Genomic DNA, 22,099 nt, shown 5'->3' on the forward strand with positions numbered 1-22,099 from the left:
TTTTGAAATTTGATCTCACACAAAATGTTGGCCTAACTCATTCGCTAAAAAAATAATAATAATGAGAGCGAACACAGATTTCAGTTATCCCCAAATCGATTTCTACTGTTAGTTTAAGGTTTGGATTTTTACTTGGTACCCGGTTTAGTTTTAGTCTTCGTTTGTTTTTTTTTAACGCTTCATTCCTTAGTTGGAAGGAGAAATCTAAAGTACAGGATTAAAGAAAAGAAACATATCAACAAGGGAAAGACACCAGAAAGCATCCAAACAAAGAATGCTCCTTAAGCAAGGAGACACAGCTACCTTGAAACATACTTTTATGAGGATAGAGGAAGAAAGGGAAAGGGTTCCTGGGACTACAGCCTCGAGATCAGTTATCCATTTGATACCTCTGTGGCAATGATGTTACGAAGCCAAAATGGACCAGAAGTAGCAATGTACGATTGGTACCAGCGGTCTCATGTGACGCTTACTGCTATTGCCTTTGCGGCTTTGTAACTTTTAGGAGACGTTTATGACTAGTCTTGGTTTATTGGAGCATAATTAAATCTAAAACCCATTATGAGTCTCTTAGCTATTATTTAAATACTAAATTGAAATAAGAGACATGAATAAGAGACTTAACATTGTTGCACCTCCTATGGGTGAATCCCATAGGGTATCTTAAGATTTTTTATATGGGGAAAAACCCAAATTAGAGAAGAAAGTTTTTTTTTTCCAAATGCTTCAACAAATGAAATACTGCCATCTGTCATTGTGAGACGTCTCTTAACTGTCCCCAAATAAGAAACGTTTTCAAATTTGGTCTGTGCGTTTTCGGGTTTTTATTAATTAAAAATTATAAGAGATCCTGTGAAACTCTGTGTTAATCATGCTCTTAGTACGTAGCTCATTCCTATATGTTTTATTAATGAGTCATTTACATTGTATAACACTTCTTGAATTAATATTAACAGCATTTAATATTTCTTAAATTAGTAGCACTTTATCAGATAAAGTGATGATGCAAAGACTAAACCACTCCCATGCTAAGTTGATGTCAAGAAAACTAGTTTTTGTTATGAATAAGAGCATATACATATGTATATATGCATCTTCATATATTATCTTTTTATATATTATATAATATATAAAGTATATGAATGAGAAAGCACAAGAGGGAGAGAGACGAAAGAGCAAAACATTGCTGCTGCTCTCATCTTATTATTGATTTCAAGAACTTTATAACATTTACAGCTATTTATACTAGAAAAGAAAAGGTAAGAAGTTGGTAACACCAACTTAGTGATATTGATGGGGGTTGGTAATACCAACTTGATGATGAAGATGAATAATCACCACATATTATAATACTCCTCTTTGATTATCAATCACTGCTAACATATATACGTACTGCCTTGCTAAAAACTCTTATCATGGAAAAACCCTTTTTGAGATAAAAAAACATAACAAAAAAAATGCAGTAATGCTTCCCCTAGAAAAGATATATATTCCTCATTTCCTTCGAACGCTTAAATGATTGAGTCTCTTTCTTTGATAGATGAATTTGGACTTCTACGTCATTTGGATGTCTATCTTTTACGTATTCTTTGATGCCTCGTTAAAAACCTTATCATAAAAAAACCCTGTGGGATAAAAACCATGGCAAGGGAAAAAGAGTACATCTAAGTATATCATCATATTTCTCTTTCTGGAAGTATTCCTCTTTAGAGATCTATATTTTGTGTGTTCCTTGCTGTCTCGTTAAAAACCTCGTCATGGAAAAACCTATTAAGACAAAAACTATGATAAAGGAAAAAGAGTGCAGCCACGCTCGTCTTCTGGACAAATCTCTTTATATGGTTCTTATGGAACCCATTAATATATGTCTTCTAGACAAATATTTTTATTTGGTTCTTCAGGAACCTTTTCACAAATGTCTTCAGAACATCTTTATTCGGTTCTTCTCGAACCTTTTCACAAATGTCTTCAGGACATTTTCTCTATATGGTTCTTTTGGAACCTTTTCATTTAAGAGGGGATTTTATCTTACAAGCCCATCGGTCTCCCGCGCTTTGATTGAACCTGCGGTTCATTTGCTCTATTCTCATCAATAATTTGTTCTAGAGCATTTCTTTTGATGGAGCATTAGCAGCATGGATATATGATTTTGTCATCCATCTTATATCTTTGAACGCATCAAGTAACTAGTTTGCAAAAAAAGTTTATGAACTCCACCTCACGTATATTGGTAGGAGGATCGAGATAAGCCAAAGTTTATATACACGTTTGTGCTATCTTTTGGTGATTCTCTAGATTCGCCCCCCCCCTCTCAATGCAGGGAATTGATTTTCATCAAAGTGATGATCGGCAAAACGTGTGATATGTCTATATTTTGCATCATTTATGCTGCACTTTAGAGTCCATATCATGTGTTTTCTCATGTATATTGAGTCTTTAGGCATCAAAATAGGTTTTAGGACTTGCATTAGGTCCCAAAGATTTTTGCATGTTTTGAAGTCTTTATCAGGTGCTTTGGAGGTTATTTGGAGCTCAAGAGGAGGATCAGGAATGAAAACGGTGAAGAAAAAGGTCAAAAATGGTGAAAACCGCTTGGAGAAATTTCTCGGCGAAAACTCGTACCGGCTGGACCGAAACATCGGCCAAAATCGCTATCGGGTGGTCGTTATCGGCTAAAAATTAGTATCGGTGAAAATTTCATCGGATGAAGTTTTACGCCGAGGCGAGAAGTTTTATCGGCTAAAAAGCTTACCACGGTACATGATCCTCTGACATTTTCCTTACCGCGGGAAGCATTTCTCGGCTAAAACCTATTTTCACCCGCGTGCTTCAAAGATCACTAATCCGGGGAACCTTCCAGTCCGAATCAGTTGACGGGGTCTTCATCAAAGTTGTAGATAATCAAAGCCAAGATCCCAGAACAGTTGGAATCACGCAATTCGGACCATTGAGAAGAAAGATATCGCCTCCAGAAGACACGCCTGTCTCGCATGCACCCGAAAGCCGATCAGCTGAGCTTCAAAGATTACGTGGGACGAAGCCCTTCCGATTCGAACCAGTTTACAGGGTCTTCATCAATATTCAAGTTCTATGAATTCTATTTCCGGAACACCTGAAGTCGCTCAATTCGGAGCGGTGGTTTGGAAGATACCGTCTCCGGAGTACACATCAGTCTGAAAGCTGTACTTTCCGGTCATTCCAATGCGGTGCAAAGATGAGCAATCCGGGGAGCCTTCCACTTCCCAAGCTCCGATGGTTTCTTCACCAAAGTTTGAGCTGAATGAGTCATCTTGACTATGGAACTGGTTTTAAAGCATTTGGAGTCGTGTGCTGAAATTTATTGTTTCCGGAAGACAAGTTGGTCGATAGGAGCCCAAATGAGTTGTGATAAGTGTTCTCTCAAGCCTCGGCATCATTACCACGACATTGCTAAGCCGAGTCTCACCTTTTGAAAGCATTTTTTTGGGCTAAACCTCGTACCAACTGATGTGGTGTGTCATGAGGGTTGTCAAGTTTTACCCTAAATGAAATCAATAGCCGCAAGTGCACAACTGATCGATTGTACTACTTAGGGATCGAATCCACAGGGAAGGAAGATCTTTCCTGCAAAAGCCTTCGAAAGAAATATAAAGTAAGGAAGTCTAGAACCAAACGGTTTTGTGGGGGTGTTGGTGGTGTGTTTAAAATGTAAAAACGAATCTTAAAAAGAAAATACGGGAACTAAAATGACCTAATAACTAAACTTAACGAAAACGGGTAAAAACGGGAAAAACGGCTAACCTAATTGCTTAAATGAAAATCGATTAAAAAGGAATGAGAATATTGAACTAAAGCTTGAAATAAAACGGTGTGAATCTATAAGAAAGAAAGCGCTGGGGTTCAGGAAAGTTTTCCCAGGGTTACGAACGATTCAAAACATTACTAGAGAGTAAATTTGATAAGATCTTAGCTTAAACTTTTCGAACTGGAGTCACAGACGTATGAATACGCCACTGTCGTGATCATAGAAACCTATCTCTCTCAACCCTGACCAGTAGGTTTCCACTCTGGCCCTGGAAAAGAAGAGATGCATTATGTTTAAGACTCATCAGCATTCACAAATCGCCAATAGGTAGGTTTCCACTCCTATGTTTGTTTTGCTCTCCCAAACTAGATCTGACACCGGATGAACACTTTCGTGTCACCAAGCATCTGGATCAGATTGTAGTTCATGACGCTACTCTCATGCAGTAAAAACGAATTCAGAAGAAAAAGTTCTAAGATTCGGCTCAAAAGCTCATGGAATCCTCATCGAACATATAAATCCCCATCGAAAATCCCTTAATCCCAACAATAAAACTACTCAGACATGATAAACGAAATCAAAAACATAGTATTAAAAAGTAGAATAGAAACCGAAATTGAAAAAGAAAGAACAAGGGTTCAAGAGACAAATCTCTCTCTCCCTAAAACCTAAAAACAAAGGTTAAAGTAAAATTTCTGTAGAGTATTTCGTCTCTCTTCTTCTTCCTTAAAAAACGACCTAAATGACATCTTTTTATAGTCTCCAATACTCTCTGGTGTCTAGGGTTCCGGAATTGAGGCTGGGAAAATGATATGGGCTTCAGAAATGGGCCTTCAAAGTCGGAGTTGGCTGGCCGCGGTCGGGATGAGTGTGACCGCGGGAAATAGGTGGCTGGCCGCGGTCGCGGTGCTTCTGACCGCGGGGATTGGTCTGTTGGCCGCGGGTGGAAACGCTTGCCGGCTGGTTTACGGGACATCTTGCTCTTCGCGTATCTTTTGATTAAACCGTTGGATTGCCAAGCTGTAAAGTGTGCTGGAAAGCTGATACTTCCATCTTTAAGATATCCAAATTTGAAATGGATCAGACGGTGAGAAGGCCTTCAATCAGGGGTGAATTTCTGACGGTTTGACTCTGAGCTGAATTCTGGTTTTCTATCCATTTTGTTAAGCTTTTCCCTAAGTTACCTGAAAAGAGTCTTGGAACTACAAATAATAGAAAAACGTAATAAAAGTACTTGAAAGCAATTAAAAACATATAAAAAGTATTTCAAAACGATCCATAAAAGTGGTCAAAATACGGTGTTATCACCAACCCCTCGGTATGTTGAGATCAAGGCATGCATGCAAAAAGAGCAAAAATGAAATTGACTAAGTGTTGAACATATACCTTGGTATCAAGACCTCAGTGTTGCATGCCGGACTCTGTTCTCCTGAACCCCTCGACTACCAAGCTCCACGGCATTACATGGCGAGGTCCCTTGTCACAACTCCAGAATCAAGAACAAGGTGACTTAAGAGAACACACGTGAAGATGGATCTAAGACTAGGGTTCATGCATGTTCTTGATGTGTTCTTCGCAAGATCTCCATCTTGATCTTTGCTCACGTGCACCTCTCATCATCAAGACCTCGGCTTCACTCTCTCACACACCGTGGTGCTCACCCGACGACCCAAGAAGAGCGCTCAGTACCCGGTTTGTTCCGGGCTGACCCGCAACACTTATCCTTCACTATAAATAGATTTTAGGACCAGAAACCTAAGAATCTTTTTTTATCTTATCATCTTTTAGCTTTAAGAACTTGCCTCTTTTGTGAAGCCTGATTAATCTAATCTGATATCTCGTTTTTGCATCAGAATCTTGTTCTTGCTTTATTTCTTTTATTCTCCAGCATTAAACTCCTTATCATGACTAGCTACACGTCTTGCAAAGGACTTAGTGAGCTCGTTATGATCAGTGAGTAGTCGTTTAAGCGGCTTTAGATAGGTAGATTAGGGTGCGTTCATGATAGATTAGTGAGTTTAGGGATCTAGTCTTGCATGTTTCATTCTTTAACCGACGAGATCTCTAAGCTGGATCCAAGCACATCAATTGAGGTTCAGATCTGAGACATATCTTGCATCAAAAGTGTTTGTAGAAATGTCTGAACCACTCGGTTAAGGGTTTAAGAGTCTTTCATCGCGAGAGTGATAGTTTGTTCTCTTAAATGACTTATTGAACTGAATCTTAATGCTGACTGATTCATGCTTCTCAAAAGGGATTTTGGTATGAAAGAGGATCAGTTTAGATGTTTAATACTTTCATGAGAAGATTAACATACTATGAGTTCATGTTAAATGAAACCGATTGATAAATCTGATTCATTAACTTACTAGTTTAGCTTGGAAGCACCCGAGTCATGTATCCTGTCTAAAGTCTCTGCCTTTATCATATATCATCATCATCCGAATCATTTGCTTATTTACTATTGATCACTTGGATCTTCAGCCAATTTAAGTCTCATCTTTTGTTTCATTTTCATGTTTACTTGCTTGTTAAGTAGATTAGCTAAAACCTTTACCTGTTCATCTTGACTTAAGATCACAAGTAACATAGACTAGTGTCTCACACACAAGTTTGGATTGATAACCCCTTGTACTACAAGACTGGGGATTGATAACCTCTACAGAGAGTGAAAACTCTTAGTTATCAATTGGCGCCGTTGCCAACTTGTGGGAGCTAATATAAATGGCTCAAACCTGTTGTACCGTCGTGATTTGTTCACGTCAACAACTCCAAACTTGTTTAGACGTACCCCTCTTCCAACAGTTGGATCAAACCAATCACATTTGAAGAGAACAGTTTTAAGCCTTAACAATCCAGGATACTCTACTTCAATTATTTCTTGCAGAACTCCATAAAAATTTATTTCACCCCTCACACAAACTCCATAGTTAGTTGTCGCCCGCTTTGCACCGTGACGGTATGTGTGAAAAACATAGCCCCGAGTGAAATACATGGAGGCTTTAGTTATTTTTGCCATCAGACCTAGTAGTAACTCATGGAACCATGTTGGAAATTCATCCGGATCATTCGGGTCCACCTAATAAGAAAACAATTTGCTTTAATTTCTTGATTTGGATATATAGCAAATTAAAGTAGTCTTTTAATTAAAATTTTATACGTACTTGCCCTTTTAACCACTGGGCATAGTGTTGATCTTTACGATCATTGATTTCAGTTTCAGAAACCCCAGATATGCATTCTTTAACCTCATCAACAAATGTGCTGAGAAAACAACAATTAGTTATTAATACTGACAACTCATATAAAGATATTATTAATTAAAAAGTATCTTTCATACGATGACAATTCTTCACAATTTAACAGGATATACGTATGTGCACTGTGATAATCTTTTTCATTGGACCACCAAACTTCTTTTAGTTTTGCACTAAGACGTCGATCGGCGAGAATATGTCAGGTACACCTTCAACGGCATATGTTTGGCCAACTCCTCCATCATCATATCGACGAGTAGCTCTTTTGCGTGTTCGTACTTTCGGTGCAAAATAGTATGAAGTGAAGTGTGAAGTCTCTTGCGTCAAGCTTCCCGCCACAATTGAGCATTCCACTTTAGCTAGGTTTTTGGCTTTACCCTTAAGATGCTTCATGAAACGCTCGAACGGATACATCCATCTGTACTGAACGGGTCCACCGAGCTTTGCTTTGTGTGGGAGATGAACAGGAAGATGTTCCATAACATCAAAAAATGATGGTGGGAAGATCTTTTCCAAATTGCACAACAAGATTGGAATATTCAATGCCAGTTGTGATATTACATCAACTGATAATGTTCGTGTACTAAGACCCCGAAAAAAAGCACCAATGCCTCCAATAGCTTCATGGACATTTTTGGGCAAGAGTTCAGCAAATGCAAATGGAAATAATCGTTGCATAAACACATGGCAGTCATGGCTTTTCATCCCAGCAAACTTTACTCCCTTCTCAACAGATTTGGAAAGATTAGAGACATACCCATTAGGAAATTTAACGTCTGAAGAAACCCATCTGAACAATGCTGACTTTTGATCTGCACTCAACCGAAATACAGGAACTGGTGCTTTCCCGTTTCTCAGTAGATGCAACTCACTTCTGTTGCATAAATCAGGCAAGTCCAATCTTGACTTACCATTGTCTTTTGTTCTTCCCGCTACGTTCATAACTGTATGGATGATATTATCAAAAAAGTTTTTTTCAATGTGCATGACATCAAGATTGTGTCTGAGCAGATGATCTTTCCAATAAGGTAGTTGCCAAAAGATACTTTTCTTGTGCCAATTATGATGAACTCCATAACCTTCAGGCATATTTGCAGGAGTGTGCCAGTTTCCCCCACGCGTTACTGTTTCCTCTGCCCTCCAATGATCGATTTGCGCCTGTATATCAGCTCCTGTTAAATTTACGGGTGGAGGGACATGTACACTTTTGTTCTTCATAAATAACCTCTTGTTCCTCCGCTATGGATGGTTATCCGGTAAAAACCTCCGGTGACAATCAAACCAACAAGTTTTTCTACCATGTTTTAGCTGAAACGCATCAGTTCGATGAAGACAATAAGGACAAGATAGCCTCCATGTGTAGTCCATCCTGATAGCATACCATAAGCGGGGAAATCGCTTATAGTCCACATAAGCACAGCCCGCATAGTAAAATTTTTCCTCGTAGAACAGTCATATGTGCGAACGCCAGTATACCATAACTGATTCAACTCATGTATGAGTGGCTGCAGAAATACATCGAGAGCTCGCTTCGGATGATTTGGACCTGGAACCAAAATACTTAGGAAAAGAAATTCCCTTTGCATGCACAAATCTGGAGGAAGGTTATAAGGAGTTAGGATTACTGGCCATAATGAATATTGTCTACCAGACATACCAAATGGACTAAAACTATCAGTGCACAGACCAAGATAGACATTCCGTTTGAACTTAGCAAAATCTGGGTATACCATATTGAAGTGTTTCCATGCCTTTGCATCTGATGGATGAACAACTTCTCCATCTACTTGTGTATGTTCCGCATGCCATCTCATTGATGTAGCTGTCCTTTCAGATTGATAAAGCCGTTTTAACCTATCAGTTATAGGAAGATACCACATACGTTGGTACGGTATCCTTTTATGCCCACCAGTTTGCGGCCTGTATCTTGGTTTTTAGCAAAATAGACATTCCTCCAGCTGATTATCATCTTTCCAAAAAATCATACAGTTGTCAACACATACATCTATCATCTCAGAAGGTAGACCAAGACTAAAAATCAATTTCTGTATTTCATAGTATGTTCCCGCTGCCAAGTTATCCTCCGGTAGATACTCTTTCAGAAGATCAGCCCAATCATCCATGCAAACCTCAGCCAGGTTATGATCTGTTTTAATTGACATCATCCTAGCTGCCAACGATAATTTAGACAAGCCTTCTCTACATCCTTCGTAGATTGGCTGATAAGCATTGTCTAACAAATCATAAAATCGTTTGGCATCTACATTAGGTTCCTCAACAGCATTACCAGTATGCGTTTCATGAAATGCATCAGTCACCATTTCGTGCATCCTATCATGATCTACACTTTGATCATATTGATACTGATTAGGCTGATGACCATAATTCGATTCATCAAAATCAAAATGACTTTGATAATTACTACTACTACCAGCATTCCTATGAGTATTACTGCCATATCCTTGTCCATGTAGATACCAAAAAAATATTGCGGCATAAACCCTCTATTTAATAAATGCGTCCACACGGTTTTGGTTAGTGTATACCTCGTATTCTTGCATTTCAAACAAGGACAAAACATCTTCCCACTATCTTTCGTTCTCTCCATATTTGTAGCCTGGAACATAAATATTTCTAACCCGTTCTTGAACTCTTCTGTCAACGCCCCATCTGAATCTTTACGCATATACATCCAACTTCTTAGCTCGTATATAGACATCTTGAAAATAAACTCAAAATACTATCTCTATTTATTGATTAGACAATAAAGGAGCTGGTCTCTTGTGTCACGTCTAGCCACGTGAATGGAGTAAATTACCCTTTTAATATTATTACTTCTTTTTTTTCAAAGTAAATAACTCCTAATTCGGGTTTCCAGCAATGGATAACCCAATATATAAGGATTTACAACACTATACTAAAATTTAAGAGACCTACAATGGGTCTCCAAGATGATGATGCTCTTATGTTTGAATGATGATGTGTTGTGATTGAAAGAAGGAATGAAGATCTATTTATAGGAAAATTTCGGGCCTTACAACGCTTTTACGACGACATTTTACGACTAATTTACATTCAACAATAATATTACGACGATTTTACGATGATTATGCGATAAAATCTTTCATCTACAATTGTTAGGTGAACATGTTTTAAATGTTCTTCACCTAACTTCTTTGTCGACGTAAAATCGTCGTAATATGTACATCGAAATGCAGTCGTCGTATATTCGTCGTAACTTTGCATCTAATTTACGACGATTTTATATTTACTAGCAAATCTCTCGTTATCGATGTATATTCGTCGTAATTCGTCGTAAATTGTACGTCGAGTTTACGATAATTTTTTTATACGATGGTTTTTAAATTTGACGTAACATCGTCGTAAAATCTTTGTAAGTTTGCGACGATTTTAAAACCGTCGTAATGGACCATTGGAAAACGATTGTTTTCTTGTAGTGTATTTGTTCTTAAGATCAAGACTTTACTTTCTTTAGTTTTACTAACTCTTTTGCAAGTTCTAGCTTTGCTTTCAGGTGCATGAAAACCAGGTCTCGCAGCACAGAACCGCCTCTCCCTTACGACAATAACATCAACAGGATTGAAAGGCGAGCTCGCGAGAGAGAACGGCACTTTGAAAGGCTTGGAATGGCAGAACAGCAAAGGATAGAGCAGCAGGCTCAAGATGCCGAGCACCAGGCTCAGGCTAATCAACCACATGCAGAAAGAAATGAACAACAAGCCTTCGTTAACCAACAACAGGCTCAAAGAAATGAAAGGCTTGCTCAGCAAAATCAACATCAAGCAAGTAGAAATGAGCAGCAAGCCCATCATGTTCATCCGCCTCCGCCACCAGCTCAGAGACAACCTCCTCCGGTCTTTGTTGGAGAAAACGACCGAGCTAACGCGCACCAATATAGAGCCGGGATTCAGGCACCTCCCGTGCAAAACAACAACTTTGAAGTTAAAGCTTCCCTGCTCAATATGGTGCAGAACACCAAGTTTCACGGTCTACCCGGAGAGGACCCTCTTGAGCATCTTGATCAATTTGATCGGGTTTGCGACCTCACAAAGATTAATGGCGTGTCAGAAGATAGCTTCAAGCTGCGCCTGTTCCCATTCAGCCTCGGTGATAAAGCTCACCAGTGGGAAAAGAACCTCCCGAGGGGTTCTATACAAACGTGGGAGCAGTGTAAACTGGCGTTCTTATCCAAGTTCTTCTCCACATCACGCACGGCAAAGCTAATGAATCAGATCTCAAGTTTCATGCAGCAAAACAACGAGAGTTTTAGTGAAGCTTGGGAACGTTTCAGGAGCTATACCAACCAATGCCCACACCACGGCTTCTCGGAGGCATCCCTCCTGAGTACTCTATACCGAGGTGCCCTCCCCAAGATCATAAACCAACTCGATACAGCCTCAAATGGAAATTTTCTTGGGAAGGAGATCAATGCGGCAATGGAACTAGTGGAGAACCTCGCCATGTCCAATGACACGTATGGTGAATATTTTGACAGGGCAAACCGTTCAGAGGGATCTAGTGAAGAACAGCGCATGAAGAAAGATATCAGAGAGCTACAGAGCAAGCTTGACAAAGTTCTAATGGCTACACAAAAGCCAATACACTTTGTAGGCGGGTTTGATGAGCATGTGCCGAGTTTTGATAATGTCAATGAAGATGGTCTAACTCAAGAGGAGCTGAACTACATAGGGAATCAGCAAAGGTATCAGCGGTTTAACAACTACAGCAATAATCCCAACCTCTCTTACCGAAACCCAAATGTAGCTAACCCTCAAGACCAAGTGTACCCTGCCCAACAACACCAACAAAGCTATGCTCTAAAAGCTCCATTTCAGAATAGCTTTCAGCCCAAGCAACAATTCAATGGGCAGCAACAGAGTTATAGTCAGCAAAACCTACCGGCTCAAAGCAACACCTTCAACAGACAACCGCAGCAACATAAGTTTCCACCAGGGTTCAATCCGCAGCCGATAGGTAATCAGCAACAGAACCAGGGAACGGGTCAGAATCAGATGGGACCTGATGTCTGTGGGATTCTACAGCAACTGTTACAGGGTCAGCAGAGGGTCGAGAGCCAGCACGCTACAATGCAACAGGATATACGGGAGCTTAAGCAGAACCAAGCTTCGACATCATCAAGAGGACCGGCTTTACCAGGTAAGCCGGAGCCTAACCCCAAGGAATATGTGAACGCCATCACATTGAGGAGTGGTAAAGAATTACAAGCTCCAGCATCTAAAACAAAGCTCATTGAGGCCAATGGGCAACTCGGAGGGGAGGCAGCCTCAGATGATGCTCAACAAGAAGAGGTTTTGGAGAAGGAACCGATTAAAGACAAAGGAAAAGAGGTGGAGAAGACACCTGAGCTTGAAAAACCCTACGTCCCACCACCACCTTACCAGCCCAAGATACCATTCCCAGGGCATTTCAAGAAGAAAATCCTAGACAAAGCCAAAGCGGTCTTTGAGAAACACTTGGAGAACACGCAACTGACTTTGCCTATCATAGACGCTTTCTTAGCTATACCACAGCTTGGAAAGTTTCTAAAGGATGCGATTCTCAACAAGACAAAGGAGCTCCAGGGTATGGTAATATTGAGTCACGAGTGCAACGCTATAATTCAGAGGAGATCTATACCAAGAAAGCTATCCGATCCGGGCAGCTTTACTTTGCCGTGCGCCATAGGTCACTTGAAATTCTCAAATTGCTCATGTGATCTAGGAGCTTCTGTGAGCTTAATGCCTTACACGGTGGCCAGGAGACTGGGATTCAAAAGCTACAAGCCGGCCAAGATCTCCCTTGTGTTAGCTGATAGATCGGTGAGACTACCAGTGGGCTTACTTGAGGATCTACCTTTGAGAATCGGTGAAATAGAGATCCCCACTGACTTCATAGTTCTTGAGATGGACTAGGAACCTCTAGACCCCATCATCTTAGGGCGACCGTTCTTAGCAACAGCAGGAGCGATCATCGACGTGAGAGGGGGTATGATCGAGCTACACATCGGCTCCGAGACTATGAAGTTTGACGTGAAGGAAATAATGAAGAAACCGACCATTGGAGGTCAGGTTTTCTATGTGGAGGCTATGGAGGAGCTAGCTGATGAGCTCTTAGAGGAGTTGAACGCAGAAGATCCATTACAAGTGGTCTTAACAAGGGAACAAAGCGAGCACGGGTACTTGAACGAGGAAAGCGAGGTGTACAAGCGTCTCTTGGACCAACCGAAGGAACTTGTGTTGAGGAGACACCTCCGGGTATCATGGCCGCGATAGCTTGTGCCGAGGTCGATGGTAAACTGCGCAAGAAAGAGACGGCCGAGGAAGCTGTTCCGAGCCAATGCAGCTTTAATGCCGATTCGAATGAGGCTGATGCACCCCCTGTTGAGCTCAAGCCTCTACCAACAGGGCTCAGGTACGCTTTCTTGGGTTTAAACTCCACATATCTCGTGATCATCAATGATAGCTTGCTAGAGCATGAAGAGAGTGCATTACTTAGCGAGATAAGAAAGTTCAGGAGAGCCATAGGATATTCTTTGGCTGATATTAGAGGGATCTCTCCTGACATATGCACCCACAGGATATACCTAGAGGACCAAACTATGTCCTCTATTGAGCATCAACGACGTCTTAACCCGAACCTCAAAGAGGTGGTTAAGAGGGAGATTCTCAAGCTCCTTGAGACAGGGATAATTTACCCAATCTCTGACTCACGGTGGGTATCTCCTGTTCACGTTGTGCCCAAGAAAGGTGGGATCACGGTGGTTAAAAACGAAAAGGATGAGCTTATAGCCCAAAGAACCATAACCGGTCATCGCATGTGCATAGACTATAAAAAACTGAATTCTGATTCTAGAAAAGATCATTTTCCTTTGCCATTCATTGATCAAATGCTTGAGAGGCTAGCTAATCATCCTTATTTTTGTTTTCTTGATGGGTACTCGGGTTTCTTTCAGATCCCTATAGATCCCCGAGATCAAGAGAAAACAACATTTACTAGCCCTTATAGGAGAATGCCTTTCGGTCTTTGTAATGCACCGGCCACTTTTCAAAGATGCATGATGCATATTTTCTCTGATCTAATTGAAGAGAAAGTGGAGGTGTTTATGGATGATTTTTCTGTATACGGCTCCTCTTTCTCCGATTGTCTTGCTAATCTATCTCAGGTTCTAAAGCGATGTGAGGAGCACAGACTCGTCTTGAACTGGGAGAAATGCCATTTCATGGTCCAAGAAGGGATTGTCTTGAGACACAAGGTATCAGAGAAAGGCATAGAGGTGGACAAAGCTAAGATCGAGGTTATGGTGAACCTACAAGCTCCGAACTCAGTAAAAGGAATAAGAAGCTTCCTTGGTCACGCAGGGTTCTATAGAAGATTTATCAAAGATTTCTCTAAAATAGCTCGACCCTTGACGAGGCTATTGTGTAAAGAAGTGGAGTTTATTTTTGATGATGAATGTGAAGAAGCGTTCAAAAGAATCAAGGAAGCATTGATAAGTGCACCGATTGTCCAAGCCCCTGATTGGTCATTACCATTCGAAGTGATGACAGATGCATCTGATTATGCCGTGGGGGCTGTCTTGGGGCAAAAGAAAGATAAGAAGCTTCATGTGATCTATTACGCAAGCCGCACATTGGATTCAGCTCAAGAAAAGTATGCCACCACCGAGAAAGAAGTGCTAGCCATTGTGTTCGCATTTGATAAATTCAGGAGCTATCTAGTGGGATCAAAGGTCACAGTCTATACAGATCACGCGGCTTTGAGATATTTGATGACCAAGAAAGATGCTAAGCCAAGGCTTCTAAGATGGGTTCTGTTACTTCAAGAGTTCGATATAGAGGTGCTTGATAAAAAGGGTATTGAGAATGGAGCTGCCGACCATCTCTCAAGGCTGAGGATTGAAGAACAAGTCCCCATAGACGATGCTTTACCCGAGGAACATCTCATGCTAGTCAGATCTTACTTAGAAGTGGAGGAAGCCAACACGATCAAAGAAAGAAGCCTCCCATGGTTTGCAGATCTGGTGAATTACTTGTCATGCGGTTTAGAGCCACCTGATCTTGATACTTATCAGAGGAAGAAGTTCTTTAGAGATGTGATGAGATACCATTGGGATGAGCCGTATCTATACGTGCTGAACAAGGACCATCTCTATAGACGATGCTTGGCTGAGGAGGAGATTTATCCAGTGCTACTAGAATGCCACGGTTCAGCGTATGGTGGTCACTTGGGTGCATTCAAGACGGTCGCCAAGGTTTTACAAAGCGGTTTCTGGTGGCCGACCATGTTTAGAGACGCTCAGGATGTGGTTTCAAGGTGTGAAGCCTGTCAAAGGCACGGTAACATTTCCAAGAGGAATGAAATGCCTCAGAACCCGATTCTTGAAGTAGAGGTCTTCGACTGTTGGGGCATTGACTTCATGGGTCCCTTTGTAAGCTCATACGGGAATCCGTATATACTTGTTGTTGTGGACTATATGAGTAAGTGGGTTGAAGCGGTTGCATCTCCGACTAATGATTCGAAAGTTGTGGTAAAGCTCTTCAAGAGCATCATTTTCCCAAGGTTCGGAGTTCCAAGGGTAGTCATCAGTGATGGGGGAAGCCATTTCATCAACAAAACTCTTGAGAGTCTTTTGAAGAAGCACGGAGTAAAGCACAAGGTGGCCAGCCCTTATCATCCTCAAACGAGCGGTCAGGTGGAGGTCTCAAACCGCCAGATCAAAGCCATTTTGGAAAGAACCGTGAGCTCATCTAGGAAAGATTGGAGCAAGAAATTAGATGATGCTTTGTGGGCCTACAGGACCGCATACAAAACCCCCATTGGAACCTCACCATTTAACTTGCTCTATGGGAAAAGATGTCACTTACCGGTTGATTTGGAATACAAAGCCTTGTGGGCAGTGAAGCTTCTGAACTTTGATATCAAAACAGCTCAAGAAAAGATAGTTCTACAGTTTCACGAGCTTGAGGAGATCCGTTTAGACGCCTTTGAGAGCTCTAAAATCTACAAGGAAAGAACTAAGGCGCTCCATGACAAGAAGATACAAAAGAGAGAGTTCAAAGAAGGGGATCAAGTTCTGTTGTTCAACTCAAGACTTAAGCTGTTCCCTGGAAAGCTAAGGTCTAGGTGGTCCGGTCTGTTTACAGTTCTTAAAGTAAGACCTTATGGAGCCGTTGTGTTAAAAGGAAAAGATGGACAAGGCTTTGTGGTAAACGGTCAAAGGGTAAAGCACTACTTGGCATCAGAAACACGAGAGGGAGCTACCTCAGTTCCTCTTCTTGAACCCAAAACTGCCTAAAAAGGTAAGTAAAGTCAAACTTAGAGACGTTAAACAAAGTGCTCTTGGGAGACACCCCAAACTTATCCTTGTAAATATTTCATCTTTCATCTTATTTTCCTTTTTACTTGAAACTTTTTGAAGGGTTTGTTAAGTGTTTCAGGTGTTAGACAGTAAATCTTGTGAGAAAAGAAAGACAAAAAGGCTTGGAAATGCACGGCCTGATGATTTAAGAACAGGAGTACTCACAGCCCCGGTATCGACCCTCGGCATATTCATGCCTTGGTCACCTTTTACCGAGTGAAAGCCTGAGAACCTCGGCTGAACTCCTCGCCTTATTTACATCATGGCCGTGTAGTGGAAATTGAGATCGTGAAATGACTAAGTGTGGGGGAAGCCCATGGTGTAAATGGCTCGGTATAGTTATACCGAGGAGCAATGTTCACATGAAATGGTTAAAAACCTCGAGTTGAGGCCGCGACCAGTTTACACCAAGGCCGACTCGCCAAAACCCCCAAGCACCAAGTGTTCTTTGTTAAAACAAGTACCCTCGGCATGATGCCCTTGAGGTGGAACATGCCGAGGTGCCCGATCACAAGAAAGAACGAAAACAAGAACACTTGGGACACTTAGGTAGAAGAAGAAGGTTTGCGTGGTCCATGGAAAAGACTTAAGGGCCACGGAAATTTACTCGTTAGCATGAGCTCAAATCCCTCGGCTTGGTACCCTCGTGGTGGAACATGTCGAGGCCACTTGTGTTAACACGAGGAAATTCGGTTTAGACCGTACGGCCCACGTCATTTCCATACCGCGGTCATTTAGAGGCTTTGCGCGGCATTTTGAATTCAAACGCTCGGTCAAGGCAATTTTTTGCGCAGTCAACGGCTGGAGCTGAAACAGAAGGGGGGACCAGTCCCACAACAGTCCAAATGCCAGTGGGAAAGCACGCTCCAGCCCATACCTGCCTCCATACCGAGCCAAAATGCAGAGTTTGCCTTCTTCACCCTTTTCTCTGCATTTCACGAACACAACTCTCTCATTTCTCATTAGTCTCACGTGGTTCCAAGTGCTCTAGATTCATTAGGGTGTTGTCTATTCAGCATAATCATTTCACTGAGCTTGACTCTTGAATCCCCAAAGGTATTTGCATTCTAAAGTACTCATCTTTTTCCATTATTCTTTGCGAGCATTTTTGTTTGTAAATTGTGGAATCGATTCTTTTAGACCGCTACAGCCTTTGGGAACAATTTTAGAAATCCCATCAGGATAGACAACACATGAAAAACCGGTTCTTGCACTGAAAATCATTTGTTCTTGAGTTTTTAAAATTCATGAGAAATTGCGCTTGGAACCGGCTTTAATGGTGAACTGAGTTTCTGAGCTGAACTGTCTACATATCTTTGCTTCCACTGGTTGTATTGGCTTGTTTGTGAACTACTTTGATGTCTGAGAAGCCATTAAACCTGTCTTGTTAAAGAGAGAGCTCTGTTCTTGCTATCTTTGTGGTGTTTGTACTTCGCGATACACTAGGTTCTCATGTCTTCTTTGAGAGTCTCTTTCGCAGATGACCGAGAAACACACCACTCCAGCCCACGAGACAAGCAAGAACGATGTCCAAAGGAGGACCACCAAAGGGAAAGCTGTCGCCTTGGAACGAGATGGGGGAACAAGCAAGAAAACCTCCGCAAGACCCGAAGGCGAACCAGCTGCGAAGCGAGCAAGGAACAATGAGCTTGCGCTTGCACCAGTGCCTGAGCCAAGGAGGAATGGGAAGAAGGTGGTTTCTGACTCTGATGAGGACAAGGCTAGAGCTCTGGTTCCACAAGAGGACACAAAAGAGCGAGAAGCCAACTGTGGGAAGAGACCAAAGAAAGAACCGAAAGCCGAGCCTGAAGGAGAGCACTTCCCAACCACTAAAGAGTACTTGGACCATTTTAACTCTGTGAGAGTGGCTCAAGGTCGGTTCCCTGACATGAAGTTGTTGAGAAAGCTTGAGATACTCGATGATGTTACCCTCATCTTCCAAAACATGGGTTTAGCCTCGTTCTTTGAGTTGAGCGACGTTGCTTATGAAGAGATCACACAACAGTTCCTTGCCACGTTGGAGGTCATCATATACCCCAAGAGAGATCCCAAGCGCTTACATGGGAAAGGATTCGGCTATATAGAGTTTGATATGGATGGAGTGCACTACAAAGTCAGTTTCAAGGAGCTTGATGATATATTCGGTTTTGTGAGGAACGGGAGCTCTCTTGATAAATTTGTGTACCCAAAGGAGGAGTTAGCTGCTTTGTGGGAAACCATTGCTTTTAGACCCTACTTGGGAGGCAAGAGCAAGACGAGCTGCATCAGGAACCCCGCGATCAGATACGCTAACCGAGTTCTAGCCTCTATGTTCTTCTCAACCTATAATCCTGGAGTTATTCACTTGGCCGAGCTTGAAATGTTGGGATTTGGTTTGAAACCACTCATCACGCAGATGAAGAACAAGAAGGAGTTCCAAGGGCCAATACATGTACCTTCTTAAGGCGCGTTCTTTGCGATCCAAATGCTTACCTACCGTCACAATGTGTGGTGTGATCGGAAGAAGAAAGGCACGAGGAGGCTTCAGAACGGTTGGGTTGTGACTAAGATCTTGAGAGCAAAAAGGTTTGTATTCCCTGAATCACCGTCAAAGCCGAGCCTCATTGATGAACAATACCTAAGCAAAAGCAGTTTCTTCGGAGGCAAGTCAGGGAACAAGTGGGTTTACAACTTCACGCTGATGCACAGAGATGGAACGCAGGTTCTCTTGCCTAACCGAGGCCTCACCATGCTAGATAAGCAATGTAATGTCTCCTTCTACGTGCTCAAAGACCAGCTGTACAACCCTCTTTTCGATCCGCCAATGCGCAAGTGCACCAAGGTGAACCAAGCCGCGTCTAGTAAGCCTCTGAATGAGAATGGCACAGCCGGATGTGAGAATGAGGAGCCAAGACACTCTGAGAGAAGAATAGGGGCTGGCCGATACCATTTTAATCCATACGTGTGGGGAGAGCCTGAATACCACACCAAGAAGCTGTAGTCGAGAGTCAACACCCTCCAAAAGTGGTGTAAGTGGCAAGACAAGACCATTCACGCGTTGGTAGACTGTGTAAGGCAGCTAAAGAAGAAGGTCAAGCAGCTCACAACACCATCTTCACCTGATAAGAACTCGGCAACCTCAACAGCACCAGTTGCACAAGAAGAGGTTGGAGAAAGCTCGAACGCGAGGAACCCGGAGTTTCCACCAGGCAAAGAGGGCTGGATCGATCCTGCCACGGCATTCCTGCCTGAACCCTCAGAGAGCAGCCCACCACGACAGTCCACACCCTCATGCTCAACATCAAATCCCTCGCACTACTTGGGATCAGACCTCAGCGATTGAGGTATCGACTTTAAACCCTTGTAAATATGCATCTTGTATATATCATCTTGCATTTGTCTAGTTTTTCTTTCTTTTTACTTCTCTCACACGCTTTTATAACACAAGGGACTGTGTTATTTAAGTGTGGGGGAGGAGCTTTGTGTTTTCTGATCTTGTTTTCTCTGTTTTTATTCAACTTTTTGCATTCTTGAGTCTAATGTAGCTTAGTGCATATTGAAAAACTGAAAATTTTCACAAAAAAATGCTCATTCTAGTTGCATTTCGCATTTTAAGATCGAGTCTAGTTGCATCATGTAGGATTGCATCAATGCAAGGAGCAATGATAGGTTTTTCCTAGAGAGTAAAATCGCTTGAGAACTTGAACTAAATATGCTTGTGAAACCCATTCTGTGCTTGCAAAGTCTGAAACGATTTGAATCTGAGAAACAAGTTTGAATTGAACTCAACTCTGATTAAGTGAGAACCTTGAACTTGACATCTAATTATCATGTTTATGCATATCATTGTGAATTAATGGTTACCACATACATATTTGAGCTTTCTTATCCCTTTTTATCACTCTTGCTAGCTCAAATAGCTGATCTCTCATCTTGAGACAGTTCCATGCCTTTAGCCTAACCTTTCCTTGAAGCCTAAACACCCTTCTTGTGTGCATAATTTGTGAGGCCTTGTTTCTAGTAGACTTGGTAAAAAGTGTTGGGTTTAGAGCGACAAAGATAGCGCTGCATGTAGACACTGGTCCATCATCAAGGGCCAGTCTAGGCTAGGGTGAAAGTGAAAGCATCAGTTTTGAGTGAGCGAGCTGAAAGGAAAAGAATTTGAGTGATGAAAGTGGAAATAACCGGATTGAATAGGGGAATGAATACTAAAATGAAAGAAAGCGAGTCTATGCTAAAAAGAAAAGCTCATGTGTTAAAATAAAAAGAGCCTCATGTAAAAGAAAAGAAAAGATTCAAAAGAGGCATGTCTTAAGAAGAGCTTGTGTGTTAAAGAAAAGAAACTCGCTAGGTTGTTAAAGGAAGCATTCCCCTATGAGATGAAATGAGGAGAGTAACGAGAGCTCATTGAGAGTCAAAGGCAAAATGCCATTTGGGGGTGAGTAGACTAGGGAGAAAGTCTTGTGAGGTTCGATGCCGAGTGTGAAAAGCATTTTGGGTGTGGGGTAGATGCAGTTCTATCTTTGTATGCATCCGTTGCTTTTTACCCTTAGCATTTTACTAAAGTCTACTGATTTTTTAGTGATCCCCTTGCATGGAGTACCAGTTACTTGATTGAGATCATTTTTATCTCAAAACCCAGTCCCGAGCCGAATGAATTCATCTTGATTTGAATGAACATGATCCACCGGTTACAAGCTTAACGAATGTGAAAGAGTTGAGAGAGAAGAGAACTTGTGGAGATTCCTTGTTTTTAGATGATATATATCTGAGTATGGCTTTGCATTGCATATTTGAGCATGAACTTGAGTTCTCATTGTGATCACTTCTCTCTAAAAAGGAAATATGAGCTCCCATTGCATTACAACCTCTTTCTCTCTTTTTTTCTTTTTGCTTGAGGACAAGCAAAGGACAAGTGTGGGGGATTTGATATGTATATATTTTGCATCATTTAGGCTGCATTTTAGAGTCCATATTATGTGTTTTCTCATGTATATTGAGTCTTTAGGCATCAAAATAGGTTTTAGGACTTGCATTAGGTCCCAAAGAGTTTTGCATGTTTTGAAGTCTTTATCAGGTGCTTTGGAGGCTATTTGGAGCTCAAGAGGAGGATCAGGAATGAAAACGGTGAAGAAGAAGGTCAAAAATGGTGAAAACCGCTTGGAGAAATTTCTCGGCGAAAACTCGTACCGGCAGGACCGAAACATCGGCCAAAATCGCTATCGGGTGGTCGTTATCGGCTAAAAATTAGTATCGGGTAAAAATTTCATCGGATGAAGTTTTACACCGAGGCGAGAAGTTTTATCGGCTAAAAAGCTTACCGCGGTACATGATCCTCGGACATTTTCCTTACCGCGGGAAGCATTTCTCGGCTAAAACCTATTTTCACCTGCGTGCTTCAAAGATCACCAATCCAGGGAACCTTCCAGTCCGAATCAATTGACGGGGTCTTCATCAAAGTTGGAGATAATCAAGCCATTATCCCAGAACAGTTGGAATCACGCAATTCGTACTAGTGAGAAGAGAGATATCGCCTCCGGAAGACACGCCTGTCTCGCATGCACCCGAAAGCCGATCAGCTGAGCTTCAAAGATTACGTGGGACGAAGCCCTTCCGATTCGAACCAGTTTACATGGTATTCATCAATATTCAATTTCTATGAATGCTCTTTCCGGAACACCTGAAGTCGCTCAATTCGGA

The 22,099-nt window shown here is 41.7% G+C and overlaps 1 protein-coding gene and 1 non-coding gene across 2 annotated transcripts; one reads left to right on the top strand and one right to left on the bottom strand.

Annotated features, from left to right (window-relative positions):
- Positions 1-11,279: 11,279 nt before the first annotated feature.
- On the bottom strand, positions 11,280-11,386 carry LOC112082322. Its single transcript, XR_002896983.1, has one exon. It is a non-coding gene; the product is annotated as a small nucleolar RNA R71 (small nucleolar RNA).
- Positions 11,387-11,498: 112 nt separating this feature from the next.
- On the top strand, positions 11,499-12,974 carry LOC112088869. The gene is made up of 3 exons (XM_024159216.1): positions 11,499-11,708; positions 12,105-12,443; positions 12,687-12,974. The coding sequence occupies exons 1-3, from the start codon at positions 11,499-11,501 to the stop codon at positions 12,972-12,974; spliced, it is 837 nt and encodes a 278-aa protein (XP_024014984.1).
- Positions 12,975-22,099: the final 9,125 nt, after the last annotated feature.

The sequence above is a fragment of the Eutrema salsugineum genome, unplaced genomic scaffold (assembly GCF_000478725.1).
Source record: "Eutrema salsugineum unplaced genomic scaffold, Eutsalg1_0 scaffold_8, whole genome shotgun sequence".
In the NCBI taxonomy this organism is placed as follows: domain Eukaryota; kingdom Viridiplantae; phylum Streptophyta; class Magnoliopsida; order Brassicales; family Brassicaceae; genus Eutrema; species Eutrema salsugineum.

Excerpts from the sequence above, each read along its gene's own strand:
- LOC112088869 (XM_024159216.1), top strand. The coding sequence starts at position 11,499 with ATGGAACTAGTGGAGAACCTCGCCATGTCCAATGACACGTATGGTGAA. Across the intron at positions 11,709-12,104 it reads ATGTGCCGAGTTTTGATAAT|CAACTGTTACAGGGTCAGCA; the intron begins GTCAATGAAGAT and ends GGGATTCTACAG. Across the intron at positions 12,444-12,686 it reads CTGAGCTTGAAAAACCCTAC|AGGAGATCTATACCAAGAAA; the intron begins GTCCCACCACCA and ends GCTATAATTCAG.